The 19,462-nt window shown below is 39.6% G+C and overlaps 1 protein-coding gene across 1 annotated transcript; it reads right to left on the bottom strand.

Annotated features, from left to right (window-relative positions):
• Window positions 1-209: 209 nt before the first annotated feature.
• Window positions 210-18,561, bottom strand: LOC148998560 (uncharacterized). The gene is made up of 9 exons (XM_089125837.1): window positions 18,510-18,561; window positions 15,126-15,164; window positions 14,695-14,953; window positions 8,378-8,517; window positions 5,917-6,196; window positions 3,079-3,188; window positions 1,292-1,362; window positions 553-646; window positions 210-464 (listed from the first exon to the last, which is right to left on the bottom strand). The coding sequence occupies exons 1-9, from the start codon at window positions 18,559-18,561 to the stop codon at window positions 442-444; spliced, it is 1,068 nt and encodes a 355-aa protein (XP_088981963.1). The 3' UTR covers window positions 210-441.
• Between the last annotated feature and the right edge of the window lie 901 nt (window positions 18,562-19,462).

Here is a 19,462-nt window from a genome sequence, read left to right as displayed (position 1 = left end):
CACACACACACACACACAGAAGTGTAGTTCACTCAAAGTCAGCTTTATTGTGCTCGTGCCGTAGTTCATACAGCAGGTCTCGGGTGAAACCAACAGATAGAATTATAACAACTCCATATAGAAAAGAAATGAGACTGTCAGCTGAGCTGAAAGAGTCCATAGAAAGACATACAACTCTATTCATAATTCTATCATGTTGCGTGTGAACGTGTGACTAAACAGGGTACAAGAAATGATTAGATAGACAGAAGAGGAGATGCACATTTATCCTAACAGCGCCACACTGTGGTGGTTTGCTGAGATAGTGACTACATTCAAAACAGGAATTTCACACAGAGATAGAAGGTTTTTTGAGATGAAAAAGAGTTTTTCCTTTCACTATATTTTCACTTTTTGTCTTGAAGCATCATCTGGAAACTAAAGACATTTTGTGTGTCCAGGCTATGGCATTATTTTACACCGGCCTGTAAATAAAGCATATTAAAACACTCATAATAAAGTCTAAACCAAATACTGTATTCTTCAAGAGTTGAATTGTGTAAATGTGTTTACCTTTCTTTTCCTGCCATTTCTGTTCTCGCTGGGGAGGTTTTGTCCAGGACAGCTTGACATCCGTTATTCCTCGTGACGCCAGATTAGACTGAAGCTAAAACAACATTATCCACGTTATTATTTTATTCCACATTATTTTAAAATCTTTTCAATTACAACTTTTTGCTACTGCCATGGAATTAAATAATACATTCGTAAAAAATGCTGGGTTGTTTTAAACCAATTTTGGGTCAAATATGGACAAACCCAGCCATTGCGTTAAATATGTAATTTAAAAATGTATCCCAATGGCTGGGTTTGTCCATATTTGACCCAAAATTGGGTTAAAACAACCCAGCATTTTTGAGTCTGTACGAATTCGACGAATGATTAAAAAGTGGTTAATTCGTAACAATTCATACAACCTCACTCGTACGAATTAATACGATTTTGCTAAATCGTACATATTTTACGAGTTAGCCAATTCGTATGAATTCGTACGAATGACTTACCCCTGACCCCGCCCCTAAACCTAACCATCACGTGGGTTTAGACAAATCCTAGGAATTAGTACGAGTGAGGTCGTACGAATTAGACACTTTTTAATCATGCGTCAAATTCGATTTAACTGTTTGTGTACTCAAGGTGTCTTTTCAATGTTAGGCTTTATATTTTTAACATTGATGAATATGATTACAGTGAACTACACTGTAGTTTACAGCCGGTGTAGTGTTAGTGAATGTGTATTTCTTTTCCTAACCTGATAGAGGAGTTTATCATTGTCTGGGTCAGAAGTCGAGACAAATTTGATCCTCAAAAAGTTTACTCTCACTGAAAAAACACACATCAATAGTTAAAACAAGGCCGTAAGACATAAATATGGAAGTAAAATAATGCCATATGCTTTTGAAACAAAATATAATACAATATTCAAACTGATTACGATTACATTTATTCATTTAGCAGACGCTTTTATCCAAAAGAGAACAATAGAAGCAGTGAAACTAACAGGAGGACGACTATATAAGTGAGCCCTCTCTCAGTTCAATCTATGATTAATGAGTTTAGGTAAAAGCGAAAAAGCGATATTGTCACATTGGATCTGTACATCCGCATTGGGGGAATAAGAAGAAGACGGTTATCGAGGGAGGAAGGCCAGATGCTCAAATGAAGATACACACACAAACACACAGATGCATTCCTGACATTAAAACCCAGAAATGAGTGATTCTGACATTTATATATGATGTATTCCTGTATGTTTGAGTTTTATACTGTCGTATCAAGATTGTTAGCTGTGTAGTTTTACTGTGAGGTCTTCTATAAAGAATCTAAGAGGAATTGTTTAAAACCCTTTGAACAGTTTGCACTGAAACTGTCTTTTGGACCTTGAACCGTTTGGACCCCATTGAAGTCCATTATATGGAGAAAATCCTGGAATGTTTTCATCAAAAACCTTAATTTCTTTTCGACTGAAGAATGAAAGACATGGACATCTTGGATGACATGGGGGTGAGTAAATTATCAGCAAAAGTTTTTTTTCTTTTTCAAAGTGAACTACTCCTTTAAACTGTTTATCATTTTAATTTTCAATACAAAGAGTGTATATATTTGTATTATTATTTATTCATTTTTGGTACATTTAAGCATACTTAATTTTTAGACTTATTTGTTGGACAGTTGTGGTCTGTGCAATATTAAATATTAAAAGTTCTACACTAAACCCAAAATTATGTTTTATTGTTCTAATGATAATATTTAAAATAATATATTGAATTTTATTGGTGTCTCTCACAGAGCAAAAATACTAAAGTGTAGATTAGTGTACAATATTTTATAATAATAATTTATTCTATTGTGTCCATTTCATTAATTTAACATATTTATTATTGTGTACATCCAAATTAGTTCACTGGCTCATTGTAACTTTTTTTTTTTTTTTTTAAGTTTACTTTCCCTGGTAATTAGTTACTTTTATAATGATTTAATTGTGTTACTAACTCTTTGTGAGAAGTAACTATAACTAATTTCTTTTTTTAAGCCTAGTTCACACTACGTGATTTTAAGCCCGATTTAAGCCCGATTTGCAAATCGTTGAGTCGCCGACAAGTCAGGGTGTTATCGCGTGCAAATCGCGGGCGATTAGCGGACGATTAACGCTCGCCAATCAGTTAGTGTGAAAGATCCAACAACGCATCAAAGACAGCTCGCAGACAGCTCGCAGACAGGTCACCGAGCTCAGAAAAATATCTAGCATGCTAGATATCTCGCGCAGTCGCGCGACTCAATCTCAGTGATGTCATGAGTACAGGGACTCGACCTTTGCGAACGCGAGTCAGTCAAATTCCCGCAATGAGAACATGACTTATCCACAAAAGCCGAGAAAACACGTGATACAACTCTTGTGACCGTCAGAGCCCTACCGCACCCAGAAACGCATATACGGAATGGCATCTCGAAAAAGACGCAAACGCACCCGTGTTGCTCGTTTAGAAATGGGACCCATCAGCAGTGCCGGAGCACACAGGGAAACAACAAAGCACTCACTTTTCTGCCTCGACCAGCCTTCAACACACACAAACACAGAAATTTGCTCAAAGCTCACAACCACCAGCACCGGAAGTGTATTTCTAGAAGAACTCAGATACACTCGCTCACTGAAAACAACAAAACATTAGAACGTCATCTCTGAAGCGAAAGGCAACTAGTGTGTGCTAGGGTTGGGTATCGTTTGAATTTGAACGATTCTGATTCCGATTGCGAGTCCTTGTTTCGATTCCGGTTCCTAACGATTCTCGATTGCGATTATTTTAAGAGGCAGGGTCAAAAAAGTTTAGCTAACCTTGCTAACCAAAGCCCTTTCTGAAGGAAATACTCCTTCTGTAAAAATACTCCTTTTGTCACAAATTTTGCATTTTGCCGAGATTTCGTTATTTTTAGAAAAGTGAAGCCACACTTTGGATCGCCGACGTAAGCTACTCATGTTCGACTCGCGTGGTTATGCCAACACTTCCGGTAGACGCTTCTTCGTTGGTGTTGTTCAGCGGTTTCTTCTTCCGCTCGGCGGACTGTGAATATCGAAACTAGGAATCGAAATTTTAACTTTTGAACGATTCCGGGAAAAAACGAAAAGTTAGTCTCGGTTCCAATCGATACTCGATTCTCGATACCCAACCCTAGTGTGTGCATCCACTTCTGTATTTATACCAGATGTGTGATGCAAATCACACACGCCAATTCCATTGGCTCCATTCAATAGTACTCGAAGATGACTGGCTCCCTGGCGTGATCCCGATCAGTCGACATGTCGACTACGTCGAACGTCAGCGACTGAAATGGGACTCTTAGTTTCCTGAATCAGTTTTAAAGAACTCTGCAGGTTCTATATAAGGAGAAATGTCTTAATGACTGCATAATACTTTCATGTATTGAAAAAAGACTGTTAATCGCACAATAAAAAAAATTGACACCGTTAAAATGGGTTAAAACCCATTTTAACTGTGTCAATTTTTTTTATTGCGTGATAAACAATCTTTTTGGCCTAGCAAACTAGTTTTTTGTTCACATGCTTTTGCAACAGGACACGGCATGCGTGGCGCCGCACTATGAAACCCATTAGTTTCAATGGCTTGTGCCGCACGAGGACGTTTTGTTAGCCTGGATGCCAGCCCGAACTCCACCCACAACATTTTTTGGTCGGGAAGTTCGGTCTGGACTCGATCCATTGAGGAGAAATTATGATCGTGCAAAAAATGATCGGGCCAATCAGATTGCCAGGGCGGGCTTTATACGATGATGGACAGATGATCCGCAAGGACGTAATCATCACGTTATCAAAGAGCGCTTGTCAAAGATGACTGCAGCTGGAGAATTGAGATGTATAGATTCCACTGTCGCGTCTGTTGTAAAATAAATTGACTGCGCATTCATTTTAATAGACAAACAGAAAACTGCAATCAAGGCATTTGTCGATCGGAAAGATATTTTTGCCGTCCTTCCTACATGATTCGGCAGAAGTGTAACTTATCAGCTGGCTCTGACGGTCGTTAAGAAGATGGGACGTAATGAAAAGCCTGTGGTCGTTGTGGTTTCTCCTTTGGTGGCACTCATGGAGAAGTAAGTAAAAGAAGCAACACTCGTTATTTAACTTCTAAAATAAATAAAGTTAGGCTACGCTCTGTATTTGAAAACTGCGCTATGCAAAGGAGTTGACTTATGCGTTGCTCTGATTGGTTGTAGGTCTACCGACTATCCAATTGAGTGCAGAGGTTTTTTTTTTGTCCTGGTTCGGTTACGACACGCCTCATAATCAAAGCCCAACGGAGGAGTTTCAGACTCATATTCTTTCTTGAATATGAGTATGACGAAGTCAGGCTAAGTTGCCCTAGTAAACATGGTGAGTAAGTAACGGCGTTAACGCAAACCCATTTTAACGGTGCCAATTTTTTTTATCACGCGATTAACAGTCTTTTTGGCCTAGCAAACTTTGTCGTTTTTCGTTCACATGCTTTTGCGACAGGACACGGCATGCGTGGCGCCGCGCTATGAAACCCATTCGTTTCAATGGCTTGTGACGCGCGAGGGCGTTTTGTTGATTCGTCGACCAAAGCGCAAGCGGATCTAGCTAGACCGGAAACAAAACAACCGGCACGTCGCACACACTCGTTTGGGCTTGTGAGCTGGCCAAATAGTTGGTTAACGTTACCGTTTAAGTGGATGACGAGCGCGAGACGCCGAAATGGATGCCAATAAGATTCTGAATGGAAACTTTACTTTTAAAAATTTGCCAAATTGATCAATTGACAAGACCAAAGTGATCTGTGTGTTTTGTCGTTATGAACTGAGCTATCATCGTCGCAGCACGTCCAGTCTGTCTCCGCCCCCTCGTCAATATCAGGACTTTGTCAGTATTTCTTTCACCCTTTTATTGATGAAAAGTGTTACATTGTGTGAGAGATTATTTGCTCCAAGTGTGAAATTGAACACCGTATATTAAAATGTTGTTTTCAATAAAAAAAAAAACATCTGCACAAAGCAAGCCGATCCACTTTTCCATGTTGAAAAGAGCATTAAAATGAGAAAAAATAATAATAATAATGTGAGGAAAAAGAAATCAAGAGACATTTGGAATAGACAAAAATGTGCGATTAATCGTGAGTTAACTACGACATTAATGCGATTAATCGCGATTAAATATTTTAATCGTTTGACAGCACTAATGATTCTGGTTTAATTCATAAAACATAATTATAATTAAAAAGTAAAAACTTAAATTTAACGAAATCCCATGAAGGAACCCTTAAAATGTTTTATATATGAAGCGCTAGACAGAACCCTTGGTTGTATATAGAACGGTTTCTTCTAAAAATGATGAGTAACTGTAACCTGGGATTGTTGTTGCCGTTGTTTTCCAGTGAGTTTCCGATGCGAATCTCCGCTCCGTTGATTCGTTCAGGATAGAGGTCTGCTCTGTTTGTGATGGTCACTGCACTAATGTAGTAATAATCCAGCAGGTCCACCCTCCACCATGGATTAGTCTCCTCATCTGTATGGCTACAAAATGAGGCTCTGCCTAGGGCAATTTTTGTTCCATCGATCGCACTGTTAGCATTCCAGTTCAGATATACAGATGACTGAACAGCATTCCCAGTAAATCTCACATCATCTGGGAAGAGATGTCAGACTATATTTTATACACAAACAACACTGGTCAAAAGATTGGATTTTGAGGATTTCAGTTTGTTTTTCTTAAATACAGTAAAAACAGTTCAATTCTGAAATATTTGTACAATATATTTATTCCTGTGATCAGTCTTCAGTGTCACATGATCTTTCAGATATCATTTTAATATGCTAAACATTTATGAGTATTACAATGTCCAGATAAGGAAACAATTATTTAATATATTTTTTCAGGTTTCGTTGAATATAAAGTTCAAAAGAACAGAATATTTTTGAAACCGAAATATTTTGTAACATTATACAGTTTTACTTATTGATTTTTTTTAAATTAATTTAATTATCCGCTAATTTGTGGACTGAAAGCCTTCTATAAGCGTTTCTCCTGGTTTCCACGTCAGCGCTGTTTGATCTGATATCTATGGTTTACAACAGAGATCTCTGCACTGAATCAGAATATTTCGCACTGGATCTCGCAGCGATGGCGTTATTAATTCTTATGCGAATTCAATGGATTTCTTTACTGGATCTCCAGAGTCTGGATCTCCTAATAAAAAAGTGTTGCATGATCGAGATCGGCCCACGACTAGCAAATTCGGGACTTGCAGTGGTCTGTCATGTCCAGTGTAGACAGCTGTAATGGTCTCATCCATTTTAAACACAGTGTAACAGCGTCAGTATTTCAGGGGTGCGTTTCACTATCATAGTACAATGCATCGTTGGAAAAATCAACTGGCTAGTCACGATTATTACCCGAAACCCACTGTCGCAAAGTATCGTTCAACAACGTTGGTTTCGCACGTGGTGGAGTAATAACTACTTTTAATGAAACTGTTTGAGATCCAATTAACGCTAGATTTGTTTTATATAAATTACAGACATGTCATCTGAGGACTATTTCTAATTGTTCTCAGTTATTTCGCTTTATTACCAGACTCAATATTTGGCTCGTTCTTACATAGTAGAGCACGTTCGCACATGCGCACTCTTCAAACACGGTACTTCAAATCTTTTGAAAAACTAAAAAAACGTAAATTACATTTGTATGTATTCTAAATAAAAGGCACCGGTTGTACTGAATGTCACTTATTTTGCTCAAGATAAGGATTTCTTACCTCCAAATGTGTTGCAATATAGAAACGATGCCTCTAACCACAGGTCGAGAGCTGTCGTTCAAACCACACAACTTTGCGATGCTGTTTGCGGATGTTCGTTGGAACGATGGTTTCGGGAAACACCGAATCGTTGAACTATGCTGATAACGACGGAACTTGCGACCATAGTTGGCTAACGATGCTTTCGGGAGGTTGATATTTGTGTGCGGCTCAACTTACCCAACCTTCAAACACTCTCTGACATTACACTCAATGCATGTGCCACAGACCTTTAGTGGGGATGACAAAACTAATAACCATAAAGACATATTACTTAACAATTATAGTTAATAGTCATGTGCCTCAACAAGTATAGTCATAACATATTTGGAAATCATTATCTAATGAGTAATTTAAGCAGTCAATTCAAAGTTGAAGTGCATAGCGCTGACTAACTGTGGTAATTAGCGCATTGATTTACACTTTTATTTAACAATTAAGGAATTAATACATTATGACACATTTAATTAATAACAATTCATATATTGCTGTAACACAGTCTCATCCCAAGAAGTCATATAACTGACGTCTTGGGACGTCTTTTAACCATACGTCAATATCCGCCTTTTTAGGGTACCCTTAAACGTCGGTTAGTTGCCGATCCCGGGCCGTCATACAACTGACGCTTTACCTTTAACGTCAGTTAGGTGACGGGGTAGGTTTAGGTCTGGGGAAGGGTTAGGATCCGATAACGTCATCTACCAAAATCATTAATTGATGGTTTAGTTCTTCATGAGTTATACATTAACACATGATTATATGTGCATTAGTTAAGCATATTATTGTAAAGTGTTACCAAATTGTTTTATTTGATCATTTATCAAGTATTCAAATACTTGGAATAATGATGCTGAAAATTCAGCTTTGATCACAGGAAAAATGTACACGGTTTACTATTCACATAGAAAAAAAGGTTTTACATTGTAATTTTTTGCTGTTTTTACTGTATTTTTGATCATATAGATACAGCCTTGGAGAATAATCTTAATTTCATAAATTGTATATGTTATTACCTGTTCCATAGACTCTCACTTCACACAGAGTGATACTCTTTGAATCTCCAGGAAGGACCACGTTCACATAACGGCCTTCCATTGGACCGCACGAGTAAGTGACGGATTGACCAGCTGGAATCGTAGAGATTGTTGCACATCTAGAGAGAATTTGAAACATTATTTACTTCACATGAACTAAAGATTTACTTCAAATCTTTTTGCTGAAGCATATGTGTATAGCCGTATCTCTGAGGCATCAAAACCCTAGATATAGAAGAATTAACTGTAAACACTCTATGCTCGAATATTATAAATGAAGTTGCTACGCTCAGGCTTAAAAGGCCAAAACTTAGATCTCAGCCTTGGCTTAATAATGACACGCGTGCCCTTAGAAAGGTTTGCAGGAAAGCTGAACCCAGGTGCACAGCAAAACCCCCAGTGTTAAAATAACACTCTGAGTGTGGACTCATATAAACACTGAAACAGTGTTAAAGTAACACTGAAGCAGTGTTAAAGTTAATGAGATAATTAAGTGAATAATTGAGTGATGATTGAGCAGTATTGAAGACACCTGATGATCACAAGCAGAATCACTGAAAGAGGAAACTGTAATTTTAAGTCACCATTATGGAGATCAGTGTTTGATTTAGTTGGGCTCTTGAACCTTAGCTAATTAACTGTTGTACTTAAGTAGTAACAGACAGATGAACAAAGAAAAGTGTGATTTGATGATGATGATGGTTGTGTTTTAACATAATCATTATTTTATAATCATTTAACCTGAATCACTGAAATCATATAGGCTAATTTTTAGGTTTAGGATTTAGGTTTATTTTGCAAATTTTAATAGCACTGTCCTTGTAAGACATCATATTTTTAACCTTTTCAATGAAACAAAATGATAAATTAAAAAAAAAAAATATATATATATATTTATGTTGGTACACACAGACATCAAGAATTAGCGTTTGAATCACAGCAATGGTGACAAACAGATCACTTTTGAACGTGAGCTCATTATTTATTCATGCAGCAATGCATGATTGGAGCCATGAATGAGTTTTGATTGGTGGCACCCAGAATGCACTGCAACATGGTTTATTACTGTTACCATTGTTGAGACTCACAGGCTGATTCTTGATGTATTTATGTCTAATAACTGTAGTATTTAATATTTGATATGTGAAAAGAAATTCTTTGGCTTACATTGTAAAAGTTTACAATACTATGCTGTGCAAGAATAGCATCGCTTTAATTGATGGAATAATAAATCTAATTTGGGCAAATGATTGGTAAATAATGATTGCTTAAACACGACCAACACTATCTGACCACCTTTTGTTCATCTGGCTGTTATAAGTCACATACAGCAGCCAAACAAAGTCTAAAGTTAATGATTTATGGGCCAAGAGCCCAACTAAAGCAAACACTGATCTCCATAATGGTGACTTAAAATTCCGATTTTCTCCTTCAGTGATTCTGCTTGTGATCATCAGGTGTCTTCAATAATGCTCAATCATCACTCAGTTATTCACTTAATTATCTCATTAACTTTAACACTGCTTTAGTGTTACTTTAACACTGCTTCAGTGTTTATATGAGTCCACACTCAGAGTGTTAATTTAACACTGGGGATTTTGCTGTGTGGAGGAGAGAAAAACCTCAGGTTTCCTATGAAATACTAAAAGACACGCTCAGCAGTTACCAGCACGCAGCTAAAGCAGCTAGAACTAAATATTTATCTGACCTAATAAGTAGAACAGCGCACTGCCCAAGAGTTCTGTTTCTCACAATAAACAGTGTTAAACCCGACCACTACACTCTATACTTGCGAGGATTTCCTGAACTTTTTTGTTAGAAAGATTGAACTAATAAGAGAAAGAAGTGTACCCTCAAACACTGTTCTAGAAACCCCCAGGCCATGTTCGTCTTTGATGCTGTCTCTCTTCCAGCACTAGCAGACAGTGTTGTAGTACTCGAGACTCGGACTCGTCTCGAGACCATGTTTTAATGGTCTTGGTCTTGTCATGGACTCGTGTGCATTTGGACTCGGAATTGACTCGTACTCGAACATTTTTTTTTTTTAGGACTCGGACTTATTCCTGAGTCCACTCGAGTTCAATTAAAAATATTTTTCATGATTATTAATGTATGTTAATAAAATATTTCTTTAAATTGATTGACACGCCCAGTGATTGGTGATTTTCTAGTGCGCAACTGCGCATGACAAATTGTAATAAAATTACTTTTAACACCACCTACTATGTGGCCTTTTTACCCTAAATTGATCATATTTTTTAAACTCTAAGTAAATTGAGTAAAAAAAAAAAAAAGGAGTTCTCTAAGTAAATAAAAGTAAATAATTAGGTAATCAACCCTCACTGGTCTCGGTGTCGACTCGGACTCGACCGTCTCTGGTCTCGGACTCGACTCTCTATGGACTCGGTCTTGACTCGGACTCGACTCTCTCTGGTCTCGGTGTCGACTCGGACTCGACCGTCTCTGGTCTCGGACTCGACTCTCTATGGACTCGGTCTCGACTCGGACTCGACTCTCTCTGGTCTCGGTCTCGACCATAGCTGTCAACATTGAACATTGAAAATAAGGGAGTTTTCCCGGAATCCATCCCCAAAATAAGGGATTTTTTTTTTTTGCACAATTCTCACCCACAAACTTTAAAAATAAAGCACAATCCTTAAAAGTCTAAGGTAGCCTATGTGTGAGAGAGAAAGAGACAGTGTCATTTAAAGGGAAAAAAATCTACATTTGGATTAGCGTGTGTTGCTCTAGCATTTGGACAACAATTTCAACATTTAGCCTATCACACATCTTCCAAAATCCGCAAAATAGGGAAGTGGGCTGTCTGTTTATTTTAATTACATTTACACATTTTGTGTAGCTTTAAAGAGCCTATTTAGCCTGATGGTGGACCATCACTCTCTCTTCATATCCTCCTATAGGCCCAGAACGTTTTTTTTTTTCAAGTTTTTTCTTCTTCTTCATGTAATCACATTGTTAAGAGCTTAAGAAACAAATGGAAAAAAAGAAAATATATTTTATTCATATATTTGAAAATCTATTTATAATAATTATTATTTGTTTAAATTACATTGATATCTGAATTTATGTAAAAACCTAGACTTTCAAACATCAAAATGTAATGTATTAATATGTATTCGAGTACAAAATTACATTCAGCTAGCCTAAACATCGTTTCCTATTTTTTATTTATTTTTTTGCCTGGAAACACAAAGAAATTCCAGGCAAAGAAACACGCTTGCCTGTCGCGTGAAAAATAGGCGTCAGTTCTATTTCTAGCATGCACGCGTTTTCTGGAGACGCGCGTCACGCAGGCAGCGTGCAATAAAAACGGACACGGCACGCAGCCAGTGTGTCTCCGGCCAGTGCGCGCGGCACCGCATCCGAGGATAAACGACTTCAAGCCGAATCTGTCCGAGCTCTTACGTCTCACACAATCAGAGAGTAAAAATACGGTATATTTTACGGGAAAATACTCAAACGGGAAGACAGCGGGAAAAGAGCTAAAATACGTGAGAAACCCGGAAAAAACGGGAGGGTTGACAGCTATGGTCTCGACTCGGACTCGACTCTCTCTGGTCTCGGTGTCGACTCGGACTCGACTCTCTATAGACTCGGTCTTGACTCGGACTCGACTCTCTCTGGTCTCGGTGTCGACTCGGACTCGAGTGAGGTGGTCTGGACTACAACACTGCTAGCAGATATAGTCAAACATCTGAAACTGTCATCCACTCTCCTGGATCCTGGATCCTAAAGATGCATGTGCAACCATAGGTCTTGGTATACTATCTCTTGTGAATGGCTCATTATCAAATGGTGTTGTTTCACCCTGTCTCAAACACGCAGTTGTTGCTCCCCAACTCAAAAAGCCTGGCCTTGACTGCACCGATCTGAATAATTTTCGCCCAATTTCAAAACTACCATTTTTATCCACAATTTTGGAGAAGGTCGTGTTACTTCAAATTACGTCAGTTTTAAGTGAGAATGATATTTTAGGGTGTATTCACACCAGGAAAGTCCGATAGTTCACTTGCTTTGGTCCGGACCAAATAAATTATAATTATTTTTTTTTTAGTACGGTTCGCTTTCACACGGCTCTTTTTGCAAGTGAACCAAAATTTGTAAACAAAACCACACGTGTGCTAAGGTCGTCCATTCATTGGACGAGGATTCTCAAGGGAAATCAGGAAGTGCAAAAAAGGCTCAGCATGGAGATATTTCCATACAGTATATTTCGTACTGCAATATCTGTTCTTTTACTAATTTTGTGTTATTCTGTACAAACGCAATATGAAGAAACTAATGAGTATCATATAATACAATGTCATCTATACGATGTTGAAATTCGGATTTTGAGAAGACAACGAGTGTAACGTTTGAGTGGTTCTATTAAACGCGGGGAAATACGACAACTCTCGTCTCTCGTGCATCTTTTCATTCGACCATCTACTGTTTTTTTTCCCAGAGACGCTTCACGTCCCTTCTGCCGAGCCAGTGTCTAAGGACAAGATGGCCGCCTCCAAGCCAGTGTCTATGGACAAGATGGCCGATTCACAGACTCTTCATGTTACTTCTGCCAATTCAGAGATTGTTCACAACACCACCTCCAAGCCAGTGTCTAAGGACAGGATGGCCGCCTCCAAGCCAGTGTCTATGGACAAAATGGCCGATTCAGAGACTGTTCATGTTACTTCTGCCAATTCAGAGATTGTTCACGTCACCGCCTCCAAACCAGTGTCTAAGGACAGGATGGCCGCCTCCGATCCAGTGTCTCCGAACAAGATGGCCGATCCAGTGTCTCCGGACAAGATGGCCGATCCAGTGTCTCCGGACAAGATGGCCGATCCAGTGTCTCCGGACAAGATGGCCGATCCTGTGTCTCCATAAAAGATGGCCGATCCAGTGTCTCCTCCCGAGCAAGTGTTTGTGTCTGTCCTTGTCCCTGTCCCCTGGTCATGAGGGGTCTTCACTGCCGTGGCCACCTGAGGGGTCTTCACCACCGTGGCCATCCGAGGGGTCTTCACCGCCGTGGCCGCCCGAGGGGTCTTCGCCATGGCTGCCCGAGGGGTCTTGGTCGCTTGCACAGTCTGCTCCGCCCTGGCTTCCCGAGGGGTCTTCATCGCCCTGGCCGCTTGCACAGCCTGCTCCACCGCAGTCTCCAGGTCCTCTTCCACTCCACGGGCCTGGCCCTCCATCCCGCCCCCAGGTCCGCCTCTGCTCCACCTCCCTCCTGGACATTTTGAGGAGCGTCTGGAATCCGCTCCTTAAAGGGGGGGGGGGTCTATGTAACGGTCACCAGCTGGAGTGCCCTTTTGAGCCACTCCAGATAAGACTATTATCACTCACAAACTACAGTTCCCAGAAATCACTGCCCGGACTCATCATCACTGATCATATTCACCTGTACCTCATTCACTGATTGCATTCACCTGTGTCTCATCCTGTTAGTCTGTCTATATTCTCCCTATTTCTTCTATCAAGAGAATGAGAGATTTGCAAGCTGATACGGTAAAGGCATTTCTTTACCCTAGGCCGGGCCCAATAGTGTTGGAGGCCTTTTATCCTCCACCTTTTATTCCCCTAGATCAGGAAAAGTTCTGTTATGTCTCGTTCGGGCATTGGATGCTTACGTTCACATAGCTGCCCTGTGGCGTAATTCGGAGCAGTCATTTGTCTGCTTCGGTTCACCTAAGAAAGGTTACCCTGCATCTAAACTGGCTAGTCCTCGCCGCAATCTTTTGTTAGACTTTATGACTTAGACCTCTCCACTCCCGGGGCTAGGTTGCTTGCTTCTTAGTGTGTGCAAGGACTTAACACAGAACAGGCAGTTTTCACTATGGCATAGTGGGTATGGAGTTCCCACTGCGTCTCAATGCAGCTCGAGTTCCCTTGAAAGGGAACGTCTCACATTATGTGTGTAGCCCTGGTTCCCTGAGAGAACGAGACGCTGTGTTCTCCTGCCATACTTCCTGCATGCCCTGATCGACTTGCTTCAGACTTTCCAGAAGCTGTTGCCATCTGTTTTCAGGAGTGCTTTATAGCTTCCTGGTCGGTGACGTCATCTGTGACGTCTCGTCTTTCCATTGGACTGATTATACACGTGCTTCATGACGCAATCACGCAGAGCGTTCCCACCGCGTATCAACGTCTCGTTCCCTCTGGGTTACATACAGAAACTGAGACGCTTTTAAATATTATTGCACATGTTCATGTCATACTTTTGGAATTCCATTAACATTTTGATTGTTATGTGTTTGAGTAAGTGAAAAATTTTCAAGAAAAACCAAGAATGTTACATGGGATTGTTGTTGCCGTTGTTGTCAAGGGAGTTTCCGATGCGAATCTCGGCTCCATCGATTTGTTCTGGACAGCAGTCGATCCGGTGAGTGATGACCACTTGTTTAATAGTTTTCAAGGCTGTCAGATCGAGCCTCCACCACGGGTTAGTCTCTGTGTGGGTGTGGGTGCAGAAATTATCATCATTATCAGATGCAACATTAGCATCTAAGAAATATGTGGATGACTGTACAGCACTTCCCTTGATTGCAATATTCTCTAGAAAGGGTTAAAAAAATACAAAACATGTTATTTTATATTTCACCTGCAGTATAAATGGGCTGTGTCGCTGCATTATAATATAATCAGAGCATGACTTTCTCAATAACTTACTCTGATTGGTTTAATCAGCAAACACGTTCTTTCATTTAAATATTAAATAAACAGTTACCTTGCAAGTTATCTGTCCAGGCATGACTGGCAACAGTGCCTGTTGGCCAAAATAAATAGCAAATGGTTATAAATCTGGAAAAAGAAAAAGGCATGTAAAAGCATTAAAATGTGCCTCGCCATTTTAGGCAAACCCTTTTTATTCATTTCCCCCCCAAATTCCAACTTGCTGTTCTCTGTTTTAATTATCTAAATTCAAATCATACACTCTCAAAGGTTCTTTATTAGCATTAATGGTTCTATGAATAACTTTTAACATCCATGGAACCTTCTCATTGCACTAAAGGTTTTTTTTTTAACTTTTAAAATGTTCTTCACACTAAGAAAATAATGGTTCTGGAAGGCCACTGATCACTGAAAGTTTATTTGATGAACCGAAAATGGTTCTTCTATGACATAACTGTAAAAATGTTTGTGTTAGATTTTTGTTTTATGTTATTTTTAAATTTCCCGTTAAAATATTTTAAATTGAGACAGGGTCCTGATTATTATTTTTTTATAATGACTGACTGTACATTATTCTTTACATATTCTTTTTAATTCAGTGAACAAATGGCAGTAGACAAACACATTTATTGCATATGTGATTTACACTGACCTAAAGGATTATTAGGAACACCTGTTCAATTTCTCATTAATGCAATTATCTAATCAACCAATCACATGGCAGTTCTCAATACATTTAGGGGTGTGGTCCTGGTCAAGACAATCTCCTGAACTCCAAACTGAAGAATCAGTATGGGTCAGAATGGAAAGAAATATGATTTAGGCAAATTTGTGCATGGCAGGATTGTCACAGTGTCGGGTGAATGTTCCCTGGTGTCCACTAGAGGTCCTCTTTCCCCACGGTGTCATTCACTTTTGGAACGGCATTCCCCACAATCCTTGTCTGCACTCATAACTGTTCATTGCACTCAGCTGTTCCCCATCATGATTGTCATGTTCTGTGTGTATAAATACCCTGCCTATTTAGTGTTTGTTTAGTCATCTTGTTTAGATGTCACTACACTTTGGAGGTCTGTCTTGTTTCTGGATTGCTTTATGGATTTTGAACCTTTGCCTGGCTGACGATGAGTATGGATTGCCTCAATTAAACCTGCTATTGGATCTTCTGTTTCCGTTGTCGGATTACATGAACGAAAGGACTCTGTCAAACCCAGATCCAGCGGTATGTTTCTTAATATCTCTTCCCCAGCCACCGTGGGGAGAGAAGGGAGTTTTTTGGGGGGAATCCCAACACCATTATCCGCTCAGGCCCCTTTTCGACCCTGGGCTGGTGAGATCCATTCCAGAGTTCCATCCGCCGCGGTCTCCGTCCAGCCCAGAGCGCACACTCCACTAGCAGAAACGCCGGAGGAGGAGTAAGACCTCTAGCCTCCCCAAAAGCCCGGAGGTCTAACCCAGCAGCCCGCCGCTTTTCCGGAGGCTGATTCTGAGAGGGTTCACGTCCCGTCTGCCCAGTCAGAGACGGTTCATGCCAGGTCTATGTCACAGGTACCACTCATCTCCACTACAAATAGGAAAAAGAGGCGACAATTTGCAAGAGCTCACCAAAATTGGACAGTTGAAGACTGGAAAAAATGTTGCCTGGTCTGATGAGTCTCGATTTCTGTTGAGACATTCAGATGGTAGAGTCGTAAACAGAATGAGAACATGGATTCATCATGCCTTGTTCCCACTGTGCAGGCTGGTGGTGGTGGTGTAATGGTGTGGGGATGTTTTCTTGGCGCACTTTAGGCCCCTTAGTGCCAATAGGGCATCGTTTAAATGCCACGGCCTACCTGAGCATTGTTTCTGACCATGTCCATCCCTTTATGGCCACCATGTCCCCATCCTCTGATGGCTACTTCCAGCAGGATAATGCACCATGAATCATTTCAAATTGGTTTCTTGAACATGTCAATGAGTTGACTGTACTAAAATGGCCGCCACAGTCACCAGATCTCAACCCAATAGATCATCTTTGGGATGTGGTGGAACGGGAGCTTCGTGCCCTGGATTTACATCCCACAAATCTCCATCAACTGCAAGATGCTATCCTATCAATATGGGCCAACATCTCTAAAGAATGCTTTCAGCACCTTGTTGAATCAATGCCACGTAGAATTAAGGCAAAGGGGGGGTCAAACACAATATTAGTATGGTGTTAGTTGGGGTTGGTGATGGCGCAGTGGTTAAGACACATGCCTTTGGTGAGAGAGACCTGGGTTCGAATCCACTGTGAGACACCAATGTGTCCCTGAGCAAGACACTAACCCCTAGTTGCTCCAGAGACGTGCGACCTCTGACATATATAGCAATTGTAAGTCACTTTGGATAAAAGCGTCAGCTAAATGAATAAATGTGAATGTATGTAAAATGTGTTCCTAATAATCCTTTAGGTGAGTGTGTAAAAAACAAAAATAGGTTACAGATCAACTAATGCAAAGGAATCATTTGCTTAAAACTTATTTGAAAAAGAAATGCATTTACATATCAAACAACAGTGGCGCAACCAACTCTAAAATCAGAAAACAGAGAACCAAGTGTGTGTTATTTGGAGTTGTCAGTGTGACTTACATTTTTAAACACTCATACAACAGCATAATTAGTTGCTCATTATTTAAATGGTTAGTTGCAAGTGGTTAGCACTCTAGATTAACTTCTTGTTAGTTGTCCATTTGAGAGAAGACTCATTTTTCAAAGTAAACTTAAGCTACAATATTATTACAAGAAGAAGGGAGTGATCCTTACCGAGAAGTGAAAACAGGAGTCTGAGCATCCATCTCTTCAGGAGGACAACAAACTGATACGAAGATCATATAAAATAAAAGAGAGGATGGGTACTGGTCTATATTTCCATCTTGCATGGTGTAGAAAGAACATGACCTACCTTTCTATACACTTTTTGGTGTTTTGTTGGCTTAATTGATTAGAGATGATGTTTTTCTTAATAAACCTCTCTCTTCGACTCTCCTCACCCTTTTTTATTTTTATCTTGTCATTTTTAAAACCCGCCCTCTTAAATCCTTGCGGATTTGATTGGTTGTTGGTGTGTTTTGTTTACGTGTGTTTAAATTAGGGCTCATCTAATGAATTACATGATTTGTATTAATCACACATTTATTTTGCTGAGAAATTACACCACAAAAGAAAGATAGACATGTAGGTTGGGTCCCAATTTAAATTGTAAATTGAGTAGCATTAACTCTTCTCCTCTTATTCACTATCCAGCTCTGCTGCATCATTTGACTATCTCTGCTTTGGTTTTACTGGTTTTAACTTACAAAAACTGATTTGCATTGTTTCCTGCATTAAAATTCTGAATTAGAGATGAGGGAATAGTCAAAGGAGAAGATGTAGGGACTTTGTAAACAAGTCTCAACAAGCATTATTATACACTCACTAGATCTACAACTAAGATCTTCTCCACCCAAACGGTTTGAGTCTTTCCACATTTCGCTAAAAGCTACAGTGTGCATCTTTTGGCCGTCTATTACTCAAGTCTGCAAACTTTCAGTTCCTTATCCGTCCTTGTTTAGAGTCAAGTCAAGTAAATTTATATAGCGTTTTTCACAATATATATTGCATCAAAGCAGCTTCACAGTATCAATCAAAACATAATAACAATGTTCGTGTCTAAGGGGAAAAACATCCACGTTTGGTAGAGCTGATCAAGGGTATTACTGATTGGTTAATTCATTTGAATATCCCCAAGTGAGCAAGCCAAAGCAACAGCGGCAAGGAATATATACATATATAGTATATATATTCTATCCAGCCTAGCACAAGTTCCAGGCTGGATAGAAAACCTTCTGTAAAGGCTAGAAAGACACGAAAGACACCCCTGTGATTGCTAGCTCGTTAGCTTTCTGCTGGAAAAATGGTAAGAAAATCGATAAATCTGTCATCGAGTTATGTAAACATTTATCGGAGGTGACGTGTGGCATCGTCGACGATGCCGTCTGGCTCAGGGGGTTAATGAGATAATTAAGTGAATAATTGAGTGATGATTGAGATATTATTGAAGACACCTGATGATAACAAGCAGAATCACTGAAGGAGAACGTCACATTTTTAAAGTCACCATTATGGAGATCAGTGTCTGCTTTAGTTGGGCTCTTGACTCTTAAATCATTAACTGTAGATGTTGTATGGCTGCTGTACATGAGATATAACAGCCAGATGAACAACAAGGAAAGCTGATGCGCTGAGGTTGGTTATGTTTTGACATAATCATCATTTGTCACGAAACTCATTTGTAGAGTTTAACCTTTTTGATTACACAGTATAACATTTTCAAAAATGTAAATATTATCCAAAAGATTTCTTAAAAGCTGTTCTATTCTAAATACGTTA

The sequence above is a fragment of the Pimephales promelas genome, chromosome 1 (genome assembly GCF_988280905.1).
Source record: "Pimephales promelas chromosome 1, fPimPro1.hap1.1, whole genome shotgun sequence".
NCBI classification, from domain to species: Eukaryota; Metazoa; Chordata; class Actinopteri; order Cypriniformes; family Leuciscidae; genus Pimephales; species Pimephales promelas.
Note: the sequence above shows the minus strand (reverse complement) of the source record. Positions and strands in the feature narration are given on the sequence as shown.

Coding starts and splice junctions, on each gene's coding strand:
- LOC148998560 (XM_089125837.1), bottom strand. CDS start 18,561: ATGTGGAAAGACTCAAACCGTTTGGGTGGAGAAGATCTTAGTTGTAGA. Junction 6,197..8,377: donor AGTGAGAGTCTATGGAACAG/GTAATAACATAT, acceptor ATCTCTTCCCAG/ATGATGTGAGATTTACTGGG. Junction 465..552: donor GAAATGGCAGGAAAAGAAAG/GTAAACACATTT, acceptor CTTTATTTACAG/GCCGGTGTAAAATAATGCCA.